Here is a 15,021-nt window from a genome sequence, read left to right on the forward strand (position 1 = left end):
GCTCTCCTGAGCGTCCCCTTTTTCTACTCTCCTGAGTAGATGTTTCGTGCAGTCCGTTCCTCGCCATGCCAGTCTATCATCAGCTTCAACATCAATACCGACTTCAACGTCTCTGAAGATTCTTCATCTCGGTACCACGCAGGCAAATCTTTGCCATTCCCCACACATCGGACCCCTCCGCAATACCCCATCCCCTCACCGAAGACTCCCGCGCCCTGACCCCCGCGGCATAAACCGCGGGCTCCTAGCCCTGGAGGCCATTCTGCGCGCCAAACAGGTCGCTCAAGCTCAGCTTCCGGCCAATGGCCTGCATCGCGGGACCCAGCTCCTCTTCGCCGCCTGGCCCACCGGGGCCGCCGAAACCAGCCACGGCATTCTGCTCCTCGGCGAGGCGGACGTGCTTGAGCGTCTCGGAGATGAGGGCGGCGTTCATAACGCGCGTGTCCTCCTTGTCTGCGTGGATCCAGATGCCCATGACTTTGTTCGTTCCCTCTGCCGCCTCCTCGCTTGTCCCGCGCAAACGGAAGATGTAGATCTCGTCCATGACTTCAAAGTCGTCCACCTCGCTCAGATCGAGAATCACATTCTCCAGGCCGCGGCGGTTCAACACAAAGATACATGCCCTCGGATTCGGTGCCGCGCCGGGAACGGGATCCTGCATGCAGAGGAAGTAGGTCCCCTCGATGCCCGTCTTGTCCCAGCCGGGGAGGGTGGGGTTGAAGGTGTAGACGACAGCGTTGGCGGCGATGGAGAGGGTCGAGTTTATGGAGGGTAGGTAGCGGCGGAGGACGGAGAGGTTGAGGTCCGTGTTTGTGCGGTTGAGGAGGGCTGGGTTCGGGTCCGGGACGGGGTGGGAGTCGATGTAGTGCGCCGCGTCGGATTCGTAGTCGGATTGGACGGGGCGGGGGCCGGAGATTGGGTTTCCCTGGGAGGAGTGGCGGGCGTGGCCGCCGCCGCGTCGACGGGGGGTTGATCGGGACATTATGGTGTTGGTGATGTGTGTTTGTCTGTCTATTTGGTGTTGCTGTACGAATGTGAGCTTAGATTCGGGTTGGTGTTTGTATGTGAATCGTAGAGTCGATTAGCAAGTCCTTGGGGTCGGGGAGTGTTGTCGGCAAAGAAAGTAAGCAGGTATCGTGAAGTTGGAGGTTGTGGTGTTGTCAATTTGTAAGGTGTAAGGTGAGTAAGGTGAAGCTTGGTGCTTCGGAAGAGGTGCGGATGAGGTCAGTGTGCGAGGTGGAACTCTCCCGTCTTCAGGCCGCAGGTGTCTTATCGGCTTATCGGAGCCTTATCGCGATAAAGCAAGCGAGTCTACCCCGCCAATCCCAGCGCTGTGGCAGTGCAGAAATGCAGAGGGGTCCCCTAGCAAACCCCCTGTCATTCCAGCGCAGCGCTGTCAGTCACTGTGAGGTGCGACCCCCCCGAAAAAAGATGCACGTCACCGGTCCTGCGACCCAGAAACGAGGCGTCCGACGACGGGAATCTGTGGATGAGAGATCCCGGCGACAATCTTTCCCTTCCCCAGTCTCTTTTTCCTCCCTTTCTCTACTGATACTCCATACCTGGTACCGGGATACTTTCTACAACATCTTATTGAACAAACTTCTTTAACGACTTCAAGAACTGTTCAGACCTTGTTCATCTTCTCCCCCTCCAGTCTCCTCTCTGCTCCGGCTCGTCCGTACATTTCCAGGGCATCCAAGTTTCATCCAGCATCCAGGCTATCCCACTGACTACTACTTCGACTACCTCTCGCGCCTGGTCGACTCCTGCGCATAACTGAAGCCATCCTGGTCCGTGACCTCACTTACGACGACTCGTAGCCACGCTCAAAATACGAACATCATGCGCCGGGCCACGCCGGACTGATCGACGACCAACAACAGACACACCAAAGCAGAGGACCCTGGACCGGCCTCTTGTCTCACCCCTCTTAGCCGCCGCCGCCGCCGCTGCCAGCGCCGTCCCCTGACCTCGTCAAATAATACCCCCTTAGACCCCTAGAGCTCCCTTTCTCTAGGGACCTCTCGAAACTACGACTTCTGCACGCTCGCTCGCATCTCAGCAGCAACCAGCGCATGGCTTCGGCTCCCGCGATGGCGCCCCCTTCCGAGACCATCCCCTCCACGACATCAGACCCCGTCGACCTCTCGTCCACGCCGCAGTCCCTTGCTCGTGCCGTCTACGCCCGTCGGGCAGAGTACGTACGGCCACACCGGATCCGGGTCAAGATTGGAACATGGAACGTGGCTGCGTGTCCTGGCACCGACAAGGACTTGGCGAGCTGGTTTGTTGACGGGTATGGCCTCGACACAACGCTCTCGAGGCTCAACGTTGCCGATCACGATACGGTAGAGACGGACCCCCCGCCGGCCGCCAAGGACGGAACCAAGGAACTAGCCAAGGATGCGACCGAAGAGCAAGATCCGAATGCCTCGGTACACTTGGTCGGAGGCGACAAGGTCGGACTGTACGTCCTGGGCTTGCAGGAGATTGTAGACCTGAACATGGCGAGGGACTACATGAACCGCATGGCATCTGACCAAGGACCCATGAAAAAGTGGAAAGAAGCTCTGGAAGAAGCCATGCCGGATGGATACGAGCTCGTTGCCGCAGAGCAAATGTCTGGTCTGCTGCTGTTGGCTTATGCTTCCCCTGAAGTAGCACCTACAGTCAGCAACGTGAGCACAGTCTCTGTCGGAACGGGCCTCTTTGGATACCTGGGGAACAAGGGAGCTGTCACTACGCGGATGTTGCTCGGGGAGACGACACGCATGGTCTTTGTCAACTGCCACCTGGCTAGCGGCGCGGAGCAGACGTACCTGGACCGGAGATTGTGGGACGTTGGTCAAATATTGACAAGGACACAGTTTGACCCCATCAATCTGGCAGGAGAGAATGATGCCGAGCCGGAGAAGATTGGCGACGAGGACTTTGCCTTCTGGGTGGGTGACTTGAACTTCCGCGTGGATGGACTGCCCGGTAATGATATCCGGCGCCTGCTTCAACTACACACCCGTGGCGAGTACGACCTGGACAAGAGGGGGCGCAAAGTGATCGCCGGTGAGGAGGTTCTGGTGGTCAAGAGCGCAAAGAAGAGTGACTACACAGATGACGACACCTCAACGATCGAAACGACTCTTTCTTCAGAAGCTAGTTTCGATGATTCGTCAAGCTCCCTGCCAGATCCAGACGACTTTTTGCCTGACCCAAGTGACGATCCTGCGTCGTTGCAAGCAACCTTGGACTCTCTTCTGCCACATGATCAACTAAGGAGGATAATCAAGGAGAAGAAGGCCTTCCACGACGGCTGGCGCGAAGGACAAATCACTTTCCTGCCCTCGTACAAGTACGACGTCGGGACCATCAGTCTCTTTGACTCGAGCGAGAAACAAAGAGCCCCGAGTTGGTGCGATCGTATTTTGTACAGAACAAGAAAGGACAGGGAGGAGTATGAGAAAAGGGTCAAGGAGGCCGAGGAGGCAAAGAAAAAGGACGAGGAGATGACAGCGCGGGGTATCGACCATGCGACCGATGACGACGACGTCCTGTTCAGCTACGACCCGGATGCGGACGGCGAGGAGGTGCCTACGGGCGAAGCTGGCCTCGACTACGACGAATATGAAGAAGATGATAACGAACCAGAAGAAGTTGTTACCAAGGAAGGTTTCACGGACAGGATACAGCTCGATATCTACACTTCACACCAGCGGATCATTTCCTCAGACCACAAGCCCATCATCTCCATCTTCACGCTCGACTACGATGCGGTGGTGCCGGATCTCAAGGCTAAAGTCCACGCCGAAGTTGCAAAGGAGCTGGATCGTGCCGAGAACGAGGGACGACCTCTCGTCACTGTCATCCTCGACAACCCAGATATGCAAGCCAAGGGTGAGGATGGGGTGGACCTGGGCGAAGCTGTCGACTTTGGGGATGTTGCCTACCGATGCAAACACACGGCGACGTTGACAATTGCAAACACTGGACGAGTGCCGGCCAAGTTTGCCTTTGTTGAGAAACCCACAATTGAGGAGGATTCTGAGGCTTCGAGCCCACCAGCCTGGCTAAGCTCATCGTTTAAACGGACAGCCGCGGACGACAGTGGAGAGGAGTCGCCAGATTTGGGCGACGAGGTCACCTTAGAACCCGGCGAGACGGTCAGTGGTGTTTTGGAGATATACGTTAGCGACATTTCCCATGTCCGAGCCCTCAACGACGGCCGGTCAACTCTTGAGGACATTCTGGTTCTGCGGGTTGAAGACGGCAGAGACCATTTCATTCCAGTCCGCGCTTCGTGGCTTCCGACGTGTTTCGGTCGCTCGATAGATGAGCTCATCCGTATTCCTGACGGAGGCATTCGGGCATTCATGAAATCTAGGGATGGCAAGAGCTCTGGGGCCATCCCATACGATCTCGACGTCCGCTGCGCTGCTCCCAAGGAGCTCTTCAAGCTCACAGAAGCCGTCGAGGTGATGATGCTTCGCGCCATCGCGGAAGCAAACATGATTGAGGAACATGTCATCCCGGCTGACAAGCCCGGCTGGCCCTTTGACGAGACTGCATGGCTGTTCAAAGACAAAGAGTCTCGCGACAGCCAGATTATTGCTTTAATCGAGGCACTGGACAATGACCAACCCCTTGTCGAAGCGCTTCCCGTTGAAGTCCCATCGCTCTACCGCCTCGAAGTACTCGCCGAGGTCCTGCTTCTCTTCCTCAGCGGCCTGACTGACGGCATCATCACCGCAGCCCTCTGGGCCAAGATCGAAGTCGCCATCCCCCACCTGGGCGCGGCTGCAGCACGGTTACCACCCGAAGTCGAAGACGACAAGACTGCGGTGCTGGACATCCTCGCCACGGCGCCAAACCATAACATCGCCTTCGTCTTTCTCACGGCGACGTTGTCCAAGGTGGTCGCGGAGATGGCCCCCATCTCACGGTCAGAGGTCGAGGCGCTGACTATGCAGAAGCCCAATAGGCGGAGTCTCAGCTTTAGACGGCTCACGGGCGGCAATGCGGCTGCCGAGGCTGCGTTGGCGAGACGGCGTCTTCGCGAGAGGAGGGTGGGCGAGGTGTTTGGCAAGGCTGTGTGCCGGGTGGGGTTGCCTGCCAAGGATAAGGAGAGGAAGGCTGTTGAGGAGAAGATGAGGGGGGCTTTGGAGATCTTTGTGAGGAGGCCGCTCGAGGATGGCTAGACAACGAGGTGTTGATGGTGTTATTTTACTTTTGTGAATGATAGACGTAGAGGAATGATACCTGTTGGCATGCTACCATCTTTACTGTGGTTTACATACAAATTACTTAATTGCCTTGCAAGGTGAAGCTCTCGTACGGATACTGACTGACGATCTCCTACGGAGTAGTCCGTAGACGATCGTCAACAGGGATTCATGGTGCTACAAAGTCGGACTCTGCGCGGACCCCGTGACTCCACAGTCGACGTCGTCTACTCCTCATCGCTTAAGCATACGAGTACGATGTACGAACTAAGCGAGACGTCGCTTATATATCCAGTATCACTGTTCATGGCTACGATCCGTCAAGCTTGAGGATAGGCAAGTACCTCTCTCCTTTGCGCAGACGCTTCATCCGAACGATGGTCTCTAGACTTAAGATGGCCGGTTTACTCTCCTTAGTCGGCTTAACGTTAGCCACCTCAGTCCACGTTGCCGCAAAACCCTGTTCACCGACGTCCTTCTCATTCCCTCAAGTCGGAGACCTCACACATCACTCCACAACCGCCAAACACTTCACAAACTTCACACAAAACTCAGGATGGAAACCCGAAGCTGCACTCGTGCCCCCGGAAGGCGTGACGACATGTAACGTCACCATCTCATACACCCGCCCCAACTCGCACTCTGTCGTCACAGTTCACATCTGGCTGCCTCTCCAAGACGCCTACAACGCTCGCTTTCTGGGCATCGGTGGCGGCGGGTGGTTGGCGGGTGAAATTGGCGACGATGTGATGGCGGGGTATACCGCTTCAGGATACGCTGTTGCTGCTACGGATGGGGGGTACGAGCATAACCCGTACGGTACAGCAGACTCATGGCTATTCAAAGATGGGAAACCGAATCTTGAGGCGTTGGAGAACTTCGCGCATAGGGGGTTGCATGAGATGACGCTCATTGGAAAACACGTCGCAGCAGAGTATTACGGCAAGAAGCCCGACTTTGCGTACTGGAGCGGGTGCTCTACCGGCGGAAGACAAGGTCTCGCCATGGCGCAGCGGTTTCCGGGGGCTTATGACGGGATTCTCGTCGGGTGCCCAGCAGTCAGTTTTCCCGCGTTGCTGATGGGGATGTTCTGGCCGCAGGTGGTGATGAACGAGATGGGTGTGTATCCTTCCGCTTGCGAGATGGAGGCTATACAGAAAGCTGCGATCGAGGCCTGTGATGGGAAGGATGGAGTCAAGGATGGGGTTATTGCGAGGGACGATTTATGTGCGTTTGAGCCGAGAGTGGTGCTTGGGAGGGAGATTGAGTGTGAAGGGGTCAAGGGGAAGGTTTCCGAGGGAGCGGTTGTTGTTGCTGAGGCTTTGTTGGGGGGTCCTGTTGATGAGGAGGGACGGAGTTTGTTTCCGGGATCGACGGCGGGGACTGCTGCGACGGGGTTGATGGCGTTGGGAAATACTGTTTGTGAGGGCGCGAGGTGTCGTGGAAGGCCGTTCACGATTGCTACGGATTGGATTCGGTTGTTGGCGAAGAAGGATGCTGGGTATGATCCGGCGAGTATGACGAGGCGGGAGTTTGCTCGGCTATTCAGGGAGACGGTGAAGGAGTTTGGGGATATGATTGGGAGCGATGACCCTGATCTAAGAAGATTCAGGGAGGCTGGGGGGAAGATGATTGCGTGGCATTCTATCAATGATGAAGCTATCACGATCAATGCCATGAGGCGGTATTATGGCAAGGTCTTAGAGGATGATGGAGGGAGAGAAGAACGAGTTGAGACCGAGAGGTACTTCAGGTTCTTTGAGGTTCCTGGGACTACGCATTGTGCTGCGCCTAGAGGGGCTGGGTTTCCTTTGAGGGCTTTGGATGCTTTGAGGCGGTGGGTTGAGGAGGGGGTCGCGCCGGAGACGTTGAATCCTGTTGTTATGGGACTGGCTGAAGGTGAGGTGGCGGAGGGTAAGACTCCTTTCTGTAGGTTTCCCTTGGTCACGAAAACGGTTGAGTCTGGTTGGACTTGTGTGGAGCGTCAGAAGACTGGGATGACTGAGGAGGAGAGGGTGAAGGATGAGCTGTGATCTAGATGCCGCGCCGAGAGCATACTATGTACTATGTTCTGTTCCCATCACCTGCGACTCTTAAAGATATGCCTTTGCATTTGCCATGTGAGGGAGCTGAATACTTTATGCAACACATCATCTGGCCCTTATTCTTCCTTCTCAGGCTTCTGTCCATAAACAACGTCACTGCGCATAGAGTCAGCAAACCGCCCAGCTGCTTGAGCATCTCATCTCATCTCATGGCAACAACTTACTAATGATACCACGCATGTACCTTGCCCGATTTCAGCTCCTCACGAACTTGGGAGCACAGGACAAGGACTTCCTCCTTTGTCCATGCAAGACCTCCACAGAGCAGCTTGAGCGAGAATCCCTCAAGCCCTTCGAGCAGTTGAATCAAGTTACACATCCCAAGGTCCCTGAGATGTACGTCCTTGGGCCAGGGACCATTGGGGATCTTGAAGGGCACGTGGTGGACGTTGATGAGGTCGGTGTTATCTTGTACCAGGTCTTTAAGCTTGGGACCGATCTGGGCGTCGCGTCCGAATACCTTGCATGCGTCCATGAAGGTGTCAGCCCAGCGCTGGATGGCGGTGTCCTTGAGCGTGCCGTCGTCGCTTTGGAGCATGAAGCTCCAGTCCTGAAATTCGGCCCAACCGCCAGGATTGAGATTTCTGGCCACGCTGTTAGAAAGTATGGGAGCTTTAAGATCCGGGAACTTACTGAGATACCCTGTTGACGTAGGTTGGCCAGTCTGCTAGCGAGCCGGACAGGTATCGACTGAAGATGAAGTCGTACTTGTTCTGCCCAACCCACTCGCTCTCGACATCATCTATTTCGAACTTGACATTCGGCGGGACCCTGTTGCGATAAACTCTTAGCGAACCGCTATTTTATGGGTTCTGGCATGTTTGAATTAATGCCTTGGTGCTGGTGGACATACCACTTTGGCTGGATGGCACTCAGATCGTTGCCGATGATCTAAGAAACTCTTAGTACTCTTCTCCATACGGGTTGCAGGTGAGGTAAAAGCCACCGTACCTCGGCTTCCGGGAACAGGTCTCCCATCTCGATGGACCCTATAGGTATCAGAACTTTGAAGACGGCGGACAGATTGCAAAGCAGCGTATTACAACGTACAAATGCCAGTCCCAGTACCAACATCCAGAACGCGATGCAGTTTTGCTTGGTTGATAGGCGCAAGGAATAGTTTGTTTCCAATGGTCTTGACCATCAACGTGTGCACCAAATCGAGGCGGTCCATTTCGTCCTACACCCGAATGTTCAGCCCAGGCATCATTTCCAGCGACAAAGAAGGGCTAAGACCTCGTCATTAGGAAAGTTGTACGCTACTTTCTGTTAGTAATGATGAAGACCAGAGCGTTCGTGGAGCTCTGCATAGTGACCCCAAGGCTCCTTTGACATACCTCCAGCGCGGAACGCATGGTACCGGCGGCCGTACTCTGTCGGGTAATCCACGACTGAAGACGTGAGCGAGGCTGTGTATGAGGACCTGCGACGGTTAGCCCCTTGTCTCCAAGAGCCCAGAACTTGGAAGGAAGCAGTGAGGCTTGCGTACATTTGATCATCAATTGTGGACGCATTTTCCTAGCCACCCGTAAGACCTAGTCATTAGTCCCCATGATTAATGTACCAGAGTACCGTGCAGACGTACGCTTGCTTCATCATCGACGTCAATCGCTGCAGGCTCGATCGTAGCGGCGACGGGCTCAGTGGCTGTGGGAGCTGCCGGCGAATCTTGCGATTCGTTCCTTGGGCTCGCCGAAGCGTGCGGTGATGGACTTGACATTTTGAATCTAGTACGTCGTGTTATCGACGCTGGAGAACAATATTTGAGCCAAGAAAAGCTTCCAAGACCGCTCGTTGATGCTGAGAACAGCTGCGAGATATTTGTAGCGAGATTTCCGTCGACAAGAAACCCCCGCAGCTTGGCGACTTATCCACCGTCACTTGAAAATGGTTGGTTCCTCTTCCTAAGTTCCAACTGCATATTGTGCGGCGCGTATCAGACCATTGTGCGTCCGTCTTTCCTCCTTCCTTGCCGGTGATCCCTGCCCGCCGGAAATGTTGAGTCTAGAGTCCTTTCTTGTCTTCAGCCCTCTGAAAGTGCCGAGTTTGCATGTGACCTGCTAGAGTAATAGAGAGAAGCACTGCCAGGCCCTCATGTTTCGAACTATTGAGTTAAGGCCCACTCTGCCTAGGCTTGAGGATATTGCTATGGAAGGGCGGTGTTGTAGGTTGTCGGAAATCTTAGTTCTTCATAGGAGAGTTGTATCCTGGCAGATGGCAGGGTTTGTTTAGCGAAGAGTCCACTAATCGGACGATCAGATGCAGAACATCTACTCAGCTACATCAATCCCGTGTCCTATGATCCTAGTCAGCAATTCTCCTAAAACCTAGCCACCCGGCAACCTTCGCAATGAGTTGTTCTTAGCTAAATACTCTCTTCGCCCATCTAGAACTCCCATTCCGAGCCAGCGCTCGATCTCTCAGACTCCAATCGCAACCCTTACTCATGTATCTTAGAGCTAAGCATGTCCCCTAACATTGAAGTCACAAACCCGAAGTTGACTGTGGCAGCAGTGGACTACATGTAGGCTTCTGCAAGACTGCAGTGGTGTTTGGAAACAAGCAAAAACGTGATTGACGACTCTGAAGAAACGAAAGTATTATACACTGACAACCCTGAAAGCACGGAACTGTTCCTGGAATGGGGGAATGCTCTGTGGCAATGGCATGCTTTGTTTCCTGATATCCCCAGCTTGGACCTTGGCCCAAAGCCGCGACGCCTCTGTCCGTCGTCTGTATCAGCCACGCATTGTCCCTGCCACTCGACTCCCCCTCCCATCCATACCCTGAAGAAAAAGTAAACCCGAATCATAATTAGTGTTCTTCTCTCATCCCAAAAGCGTCTTGATCGTCATCGTCTGATTCGCAACTCTTTACCATAGGAAAGGTTGAGGATCCAAATCGGCTGTCGGGATATGTTCATAGTCGTTGCGGTAATCCCACAGCTTGAACATGTCGCCATCCAGATAGCCTCCATCAAGCGCGAATTCCGCCGGGACATGGCGGGGTTCGTGGTTGCGAGGTCTGGTCAGCCAAAGAACCTCATCGAAGATGAAGTCATTCATAGAACCGGATATGTGCAGCTTTCGGAGTGAAGGCGGCAAGGTTCGGATCAGAGGGCTTCCCTCCACAACGGTCGGATTGAGCGGATCAGAGCTTGCGTCTGTAAAGTTGGCTTTGTTCGATTCAAAGACGCTGATGTCCACCCAGGCCTCCTCCAGTCTTGTGAAGGTGCTGAGCTCGAAGGCGGGGCTCTGCAAGTCAGTTTCACAGGTTCCGTTGAAGTCGATGACCAGAGTGCGGATAGTGGCCCGACGTATTCCCAGAGCCCCCAGAATCAGCCACGGGTGGACTGCGTAGGGATGCATGTCTCTCCGTATCGGCTTCTTCCAAAAGAATCGTTCCAGTCTAGGACAGGCTCGAATGGCATTGGCAAGAATGCCGAGCGGCATTGAACTGTCGTTAAAGGCGAGGGTTGTCAGATGCGTCGATGACCAGTTGTGGAACTGGAGAGCTGTGCCAATGATGTACGACTCTTTCAGGTTTTTCGCTCCGTCAATGAACCTTGCGTTGAACAGTCTCTCGCGAGGCCAAGCCCAATGGCTTTCTGCATCGGTATACGTTTTTCTCATAGAGAAAGACTTCAAGGAGGACATTGTTGACTTGTTGGTCTGTTGGGTTGAGACAATCTCGTCCATGTCGTGGATGGCATCCAAGATTCCGGAAAGAGATAGCGGTTCTGCAGACAAGATGAAGTCTTGGGCATTGTTGACGAGGGTGAAAAGAACAGCAGAGGACAGCTCAAAGGTATTGAAGGAGTGCATCGCCGCAGGCAAAGAAGCCTTCTTCAGCCAAGCCTGCAGTGCGATCAAGTCCGTGAAATACTCATAATCGGCATCATCAGTGGATGACAGCGCATGCTCACCGTCGAGGTGGATGTACAGCTGCTTGACTAGCCGACAAAGATCCTCGTTTTGCGAGAGGGTCTTCATGAGCGACAGCCACTGTCGAGGGGCGTTGAGTCCGCTATGGACACTGACGGATTCATATAAGAACGATGTGAATAGTTTGTAGTGGCGACGGGATGTACGTGTCAAGGAGACAAGCGCCTGACGTTGACCGCAAAGTTCCCTTTGGATGAGCCGGTCGTTGTTGAGGTTGTGAAGGAGTTTCTTGCCGGACGTATATTTGGGACACAGGTAAGAACCAATGTGTAGAACCACCTCAGTGGGGAGGTTTTGCAGCCCAGTCATCTTGAAGTGAGCCACCAGCGGGACAGTTGAAGAGTCGAGAGTACCTGTGGCAGCTGAACAGGCGGCGGCACCTGGGGAAGGCCTGGATTGAGGAAATCTTCTCAAACAGTCGTTAGCATTGCGGATCATGAAGAATGAGAGGGTATAGAGCGCACCGCGTGAGGAGCCATTGCGTGAAAGAGAAGACGCTGGTAAGCGCAAGCGTCGAGTCGTGGGTAGCAACCACTATCAAGAACCAGAGAGCAGTGCGGAAGAAAACTCTTCTCGTTTCCTGGCTTGGGGGAGAAGAGCTTCTTCTGTGAATACCTCGAGGGAAGAAATTGGTAGTTGAAGTGAGGGCAAAGAGACCGGAAGAGGTAGGGTGGTGTGAAGAAGAAGTTGAGCTGGGTGGGTAGAAGAGGAGTGGTGAGTTGGGCAAGAGAGAAAAAGACAACTGGAAAAAAAGAAGAAAAAGCACAAAAAAGGTGAACTTATGATTGGGAAGGAACGCCGACGAGGAATCATGTTGAAGGAAGGAGCGACAGAAGAATTCTTCATATTAATTTATTGCTTCCTTCTCCTTTTTCCAAACGTGTGGTTTGCTTGGATATCACGCAGAACCGTACATCCCTCTAAACCATCATACCTCTACTAGAAGGAACAGAGCGGCTTGTTTTCGTACAGCGATCCAAAATCATACATAGGTACATATAGCCAGATGATGCTCCACGACTGTCCTGATGCCAAAGTGCGCCTGCCCTAAACCAAGTGTGCCTCAAAGTCGAGCCGATGTTATTCTTTCTCTACTAGAGATCTACAGTCTCTCACTCATGGATCAAGTGCGTTGTTGGAGCAAAGTAAACGAGAATCACTTTGAGCAAAGTGACGAGGTCATTGTAGTAAGATCAAGTGAAGTCAGTGCATAAAAAATGATTCGTGAGCAGGCTGGAGCCTTACGGCTTTGCGAAAAGCCTCTCTATTTTTCTGTGGTGTCTACTAGAAGGTGTCGAATGCCCGGGACGGTATGATTATTGTCCACTTCTCAACTTGCATCTCTGAATGCAACTGGGATTGTGCCATGTTCTATGGTCCATCGGAATGCATAGCTGTGAATGGGCGTTTGTTTCCTTGCCCTCTCAAAGGTAATCCCTTTACCACAACTCTCCAAGGGTGCACATCGTGCTTGGAGACTCGATACCTGCTCTGATGAATCGTTCCTGGTATGACAAGTTGGTGTCTTTGTTGATCTCGCCGATGTCTTCCTCCTTAGCATCACCATCTTGCAAGTAGCTTCCGCCGCCATTACCGCCTCCACCATTCATGGCCGAGAAAGTCAAGTCATCACCGTTATCGCCAAGATCGTTCTGGTCCGCGTCATCGTCATCGCTATCGTCCTCATTTGGATCCCAAAGTTCCGGAAATCTCCGAACGAAGTCCTCCAGTTCAACCAATCTCAAATTGGGGAATTTCTCGCGGTCTGTCAACACCTCGCACATGTTATGACGAACTTGAGGCTCGTTACCTGCAAGGTGAAGACGCTTGATTGAGGCGGGGAAAGAAGTACTGAGCTTGTGTGTCAGTCGCTTGTGCTTTTCTGAACGACTGAAGGAGCCATATTTGACTTTCTTCAACACAGTCGAGGCATCGACCCAGAGACTCTCCAGGTTGCTGAAGTCCGAAAGACTTCTGATAGCCTCGTACTCTCCACGATACCAGTCATTGAGATCAAAGCAGAGAGTGAGGAGGGTGGTCGTCGTGTTCTGGTGCTCCCGGAGTATAGTAACAATCTCTTCGGGTGACACAGGCCAGTGTGGAACGTATGTATCTGCCCGGGAGTTCAGATACTTGAACGAGACGAGGGAGGCGCATCCTTGGATCATCCCCCGAATCTTCTGTTCGTCCAGAAATGTCTCGGTGATGGTGAGACAAGTAACATTGGACCATTGTGAGTGGGTATCGAGAGGGGAGGCTGGTTGTGCATCCCGACTTGCAATGAAAATCGATCTGGCGTTCGGGGCGAAGTGAAGTAGATGGTTAAGGTCCAGTGGCGTAATAGTCGTGTCTGGATGATTCTTTGGAAGGCAACTCGGACGTATAGCGAGCATCTTGATATTCGGAAGTGGCTGCTGGACACCCCGAAAGGTTTGAATCTTGAGAGGATCTGAAGGGCCTGGCTCCCCTCTCCATAGTAGACCATCGAGCTCGTTCCTGGACCATGGGCCGTACTGGTCGCAAAACAGGCCTCCAGGCACTGCGAGACCTAGCTCTTGCACTCCGTGTACACGCGAAAGAACGATTTCGAGGAGAATGCCAAGGTGCAAGATCCGAGTTCTGGAGCGTCGAGATTCAGACATCTGCAGAAGCTTCCCATCTTCCGAGTGCCAGAGGTAGTAAGGCGACGGAGCGCCCGACTGTCTGGCTGCCCAGTGACTCCATTCGAGATCCGCCTCTGTGAAGTTCTTGGTCTCCGTGTTGCTGGGATCTAAGTGTAGATACAGGCTTCGGATGTTCGAGGCAATATCTTTGTTGTTGATCAGAAACTGAATGAAGCACTTGAGCTTTTGGAAGCTGTTATATCCATGAATGCTGACGTTTCGGTAGAGCTCGGGGACCAGCATGCGACGATACCTTTTGCAGGTACGTGAGAGGCTCAAGGCAGATGACCAAGATGGTTGAATCTCTTTGGCCAGATCTGCATCCGTGTTGGTGACACAGAACTGTTCCCGTAAAGAGGGCGTTGGGAACATTTGATACATGATCTCCGGAGGGAGATCATTCAGGGTCGCCATCGTCAATAATTTGATCGTGAGTATCTGAGCGCAGTGTGAGCGGTGGGTTGCGCGAGTTTTGAGTGATCTCTTTACTCTGAAGGAGGATAATGGTACTAGATGACAGTCAATGGTTGTTCGCCAGGCTGAACACAAGAGATGGAACAAGATGATCGGGCTCATGTACCTGGGAGATTATCGGATGTGCTCTCAGAGATAAAAAGCAAAAGACCGTTCACGCAAGAGCGACCGTCTTGATAAGGGCCTTTGTGAAGCTCCGGGTAGACAAGAAGGTTGTGGTGATTTTGATCGACTTGTGTCTGTGAAGCAATCAAACCGAAGTTGACGGAGAAGACTGACTCCAGGCCGACGGAGTAGAGTATGAAAGGAAGAAAAAGGCGGCGAGGTGAATATTGGGACTGGAAGTTTTTGCCTCCCTCGCCGGCCGCTATGAAAAGTGAGAAAAGGTGAATGAAGGTGGGGGAGGAAGAACGCGGTCAAGGTCGTGCTTTCCGCCGGGAGGACAACAAAACTGGTAGGTAAAAACAAATCTCGATATTCACCACTACTAGCCTGAAAGGTAGAAAGGTGAAGTATTCAGTGCATCTATTTGCGAGCCCCACAGTCACCTTACCTTAGGGGTATGTATATCTGTGTATTCTCGTTGATGTCTGGGTATATTCTCGTCAACATGTTCTTT

At 53.2% G+C, this 15,021-nt stretch overlaps 6 protein-coding genes across 6 annotated transcripts; 2 read left to right on the forward strand and 4 right to left on the reverse strand.

Moving 5' to 3' along the window:
- Window positions 1-47: 47 nt before the first annotated feature.
- Window positions 48-1,206, reverse strand: HER10_EVM0013249 (Dcp1-like decapping family protein). The gene has a single exon (XM_035482613.1). It carries the CDS (start codon window positions 980-982, stop codon window positions 245-247), a length of 738 nt encoding a protein of 245 aa, XP_035339088.1. The 5' UTR covers window positions 983-1,206; the 3' UTR covers window positions 48-244.
- Window positions 1,207-1,499: 293 nt separating this feature from the next.
- Window positions 1,500-5,192, forward strand: HER10_EVM0003507 (endonuclease/Exonuclease/phosphatase; the record flags this gene model as incomplete). The annotated part of the gene is made up of 1 exon (XM_035473182.1): window positions 1,500-5,192. The coding sequence occupies exon 1, from the start codon at window positions 2,079-2,081 to the stop codon at window positions 5,190-5,192; it is 3,114 nt and encodes a 1,037-aa protein (XP_035338189.1). The 5' UTR covers window positions 1,500-2,078.
- Window positions 5,193-5,593: 401 nt separating this feature from the next.
- HER10_EVM0010846 (uncharacterized protein) lies at window positions 5,594-7,249 on the forward strand (the record flags this gene model as incomplete). Its single annotated transcript, XM_035480293.1, has 1 exon — window positions 5,594-7,249. The coding sequence occupies one exon, from the start codon at window positions 5,594-5,596 to the stop codon at window positions 7,247-7,249; it is 1,656 nt and encodes a 551-aa protein (XP_035338874.1).
- A 128-nt stretch (window positions 7,250-7,377) lies between these two features.
- HER10_EVM0012357 (uncharacterized protein) lies at window positions 7,378-9,041 on the reverse strand (the record flags this gene model as incomplete). The annotated part of the gene is made up of 8 exons (XM_035481753.1): window positions 7,378-7,417; window positions 7,486-7,905; window positions 7,955-8,092; window positions 8,175-8,212; window positions 8,273-8,310; window positions 8,659-8,744; window positions 8,811-8,839; window positions 8,907-9,041. The coding sequence occupies 8 exons, from the start codon at window positions 9,039-9,041 to the stop codon at window positions 7,378-7,380; spliced, it is 924 nt and encodes a 307-aa protein (XP_035338998.1).
- Window positions 9,042-10,194: 1,153 nt separating this feature from the next.
- On the reverse strand, window positions 10,195-11,574 carry HER10_EVM0001684 (uncharacterized protein; the record flags this gene model as incomplete). Its single annotated transcript, XM_035471424.1, has 2 exons — window positions 10,195-11,325; window positions 11,362-11,574. 2 exons carry the CDS (start codon window positions 11,572-11,574, stop codon window positions 10,195-10,197), a joined length of 1,344 nt encoding a protein of 447 aa, XP_035338009.1.
- A 1,130-nt stretch (window positions 11,575-12,704) lies between these two features.
- Window positions 12,705-14,342, reverse strand: HER10_EVM0013024 (uncharacterized protein; the record flags this gene model as incomplete). The annotated part of the gene is made up of 1 exon (XM_035482396.1): window positions 12,705-14,342. One exon carries the CDS (start codon window positions 14,340-14,342, stop codon window positions 12,705-12,707), a length of 1,638 nt encoding a protein of 545 aa, XP_035339065.1.
- Window positions 14,343-15,021: the final 679 nt, after the last annotated feature.

This window comes from Colletotrichum scovillei (genome assembly GCF_011075155.1).
Source record: "Colletotrichum scovillei strain TJNH1 chromosome Unknown Contig00001, whole genome shotgun sequence".
Classification (NCBI taxonomy): domain Eukaryota; kingdom Fungi; phylum Ascomycota; class Sordariomycetes; order Glomerellales; family Glomerellaceae; genus Colletotrichum; species Colletotrichum scovillei.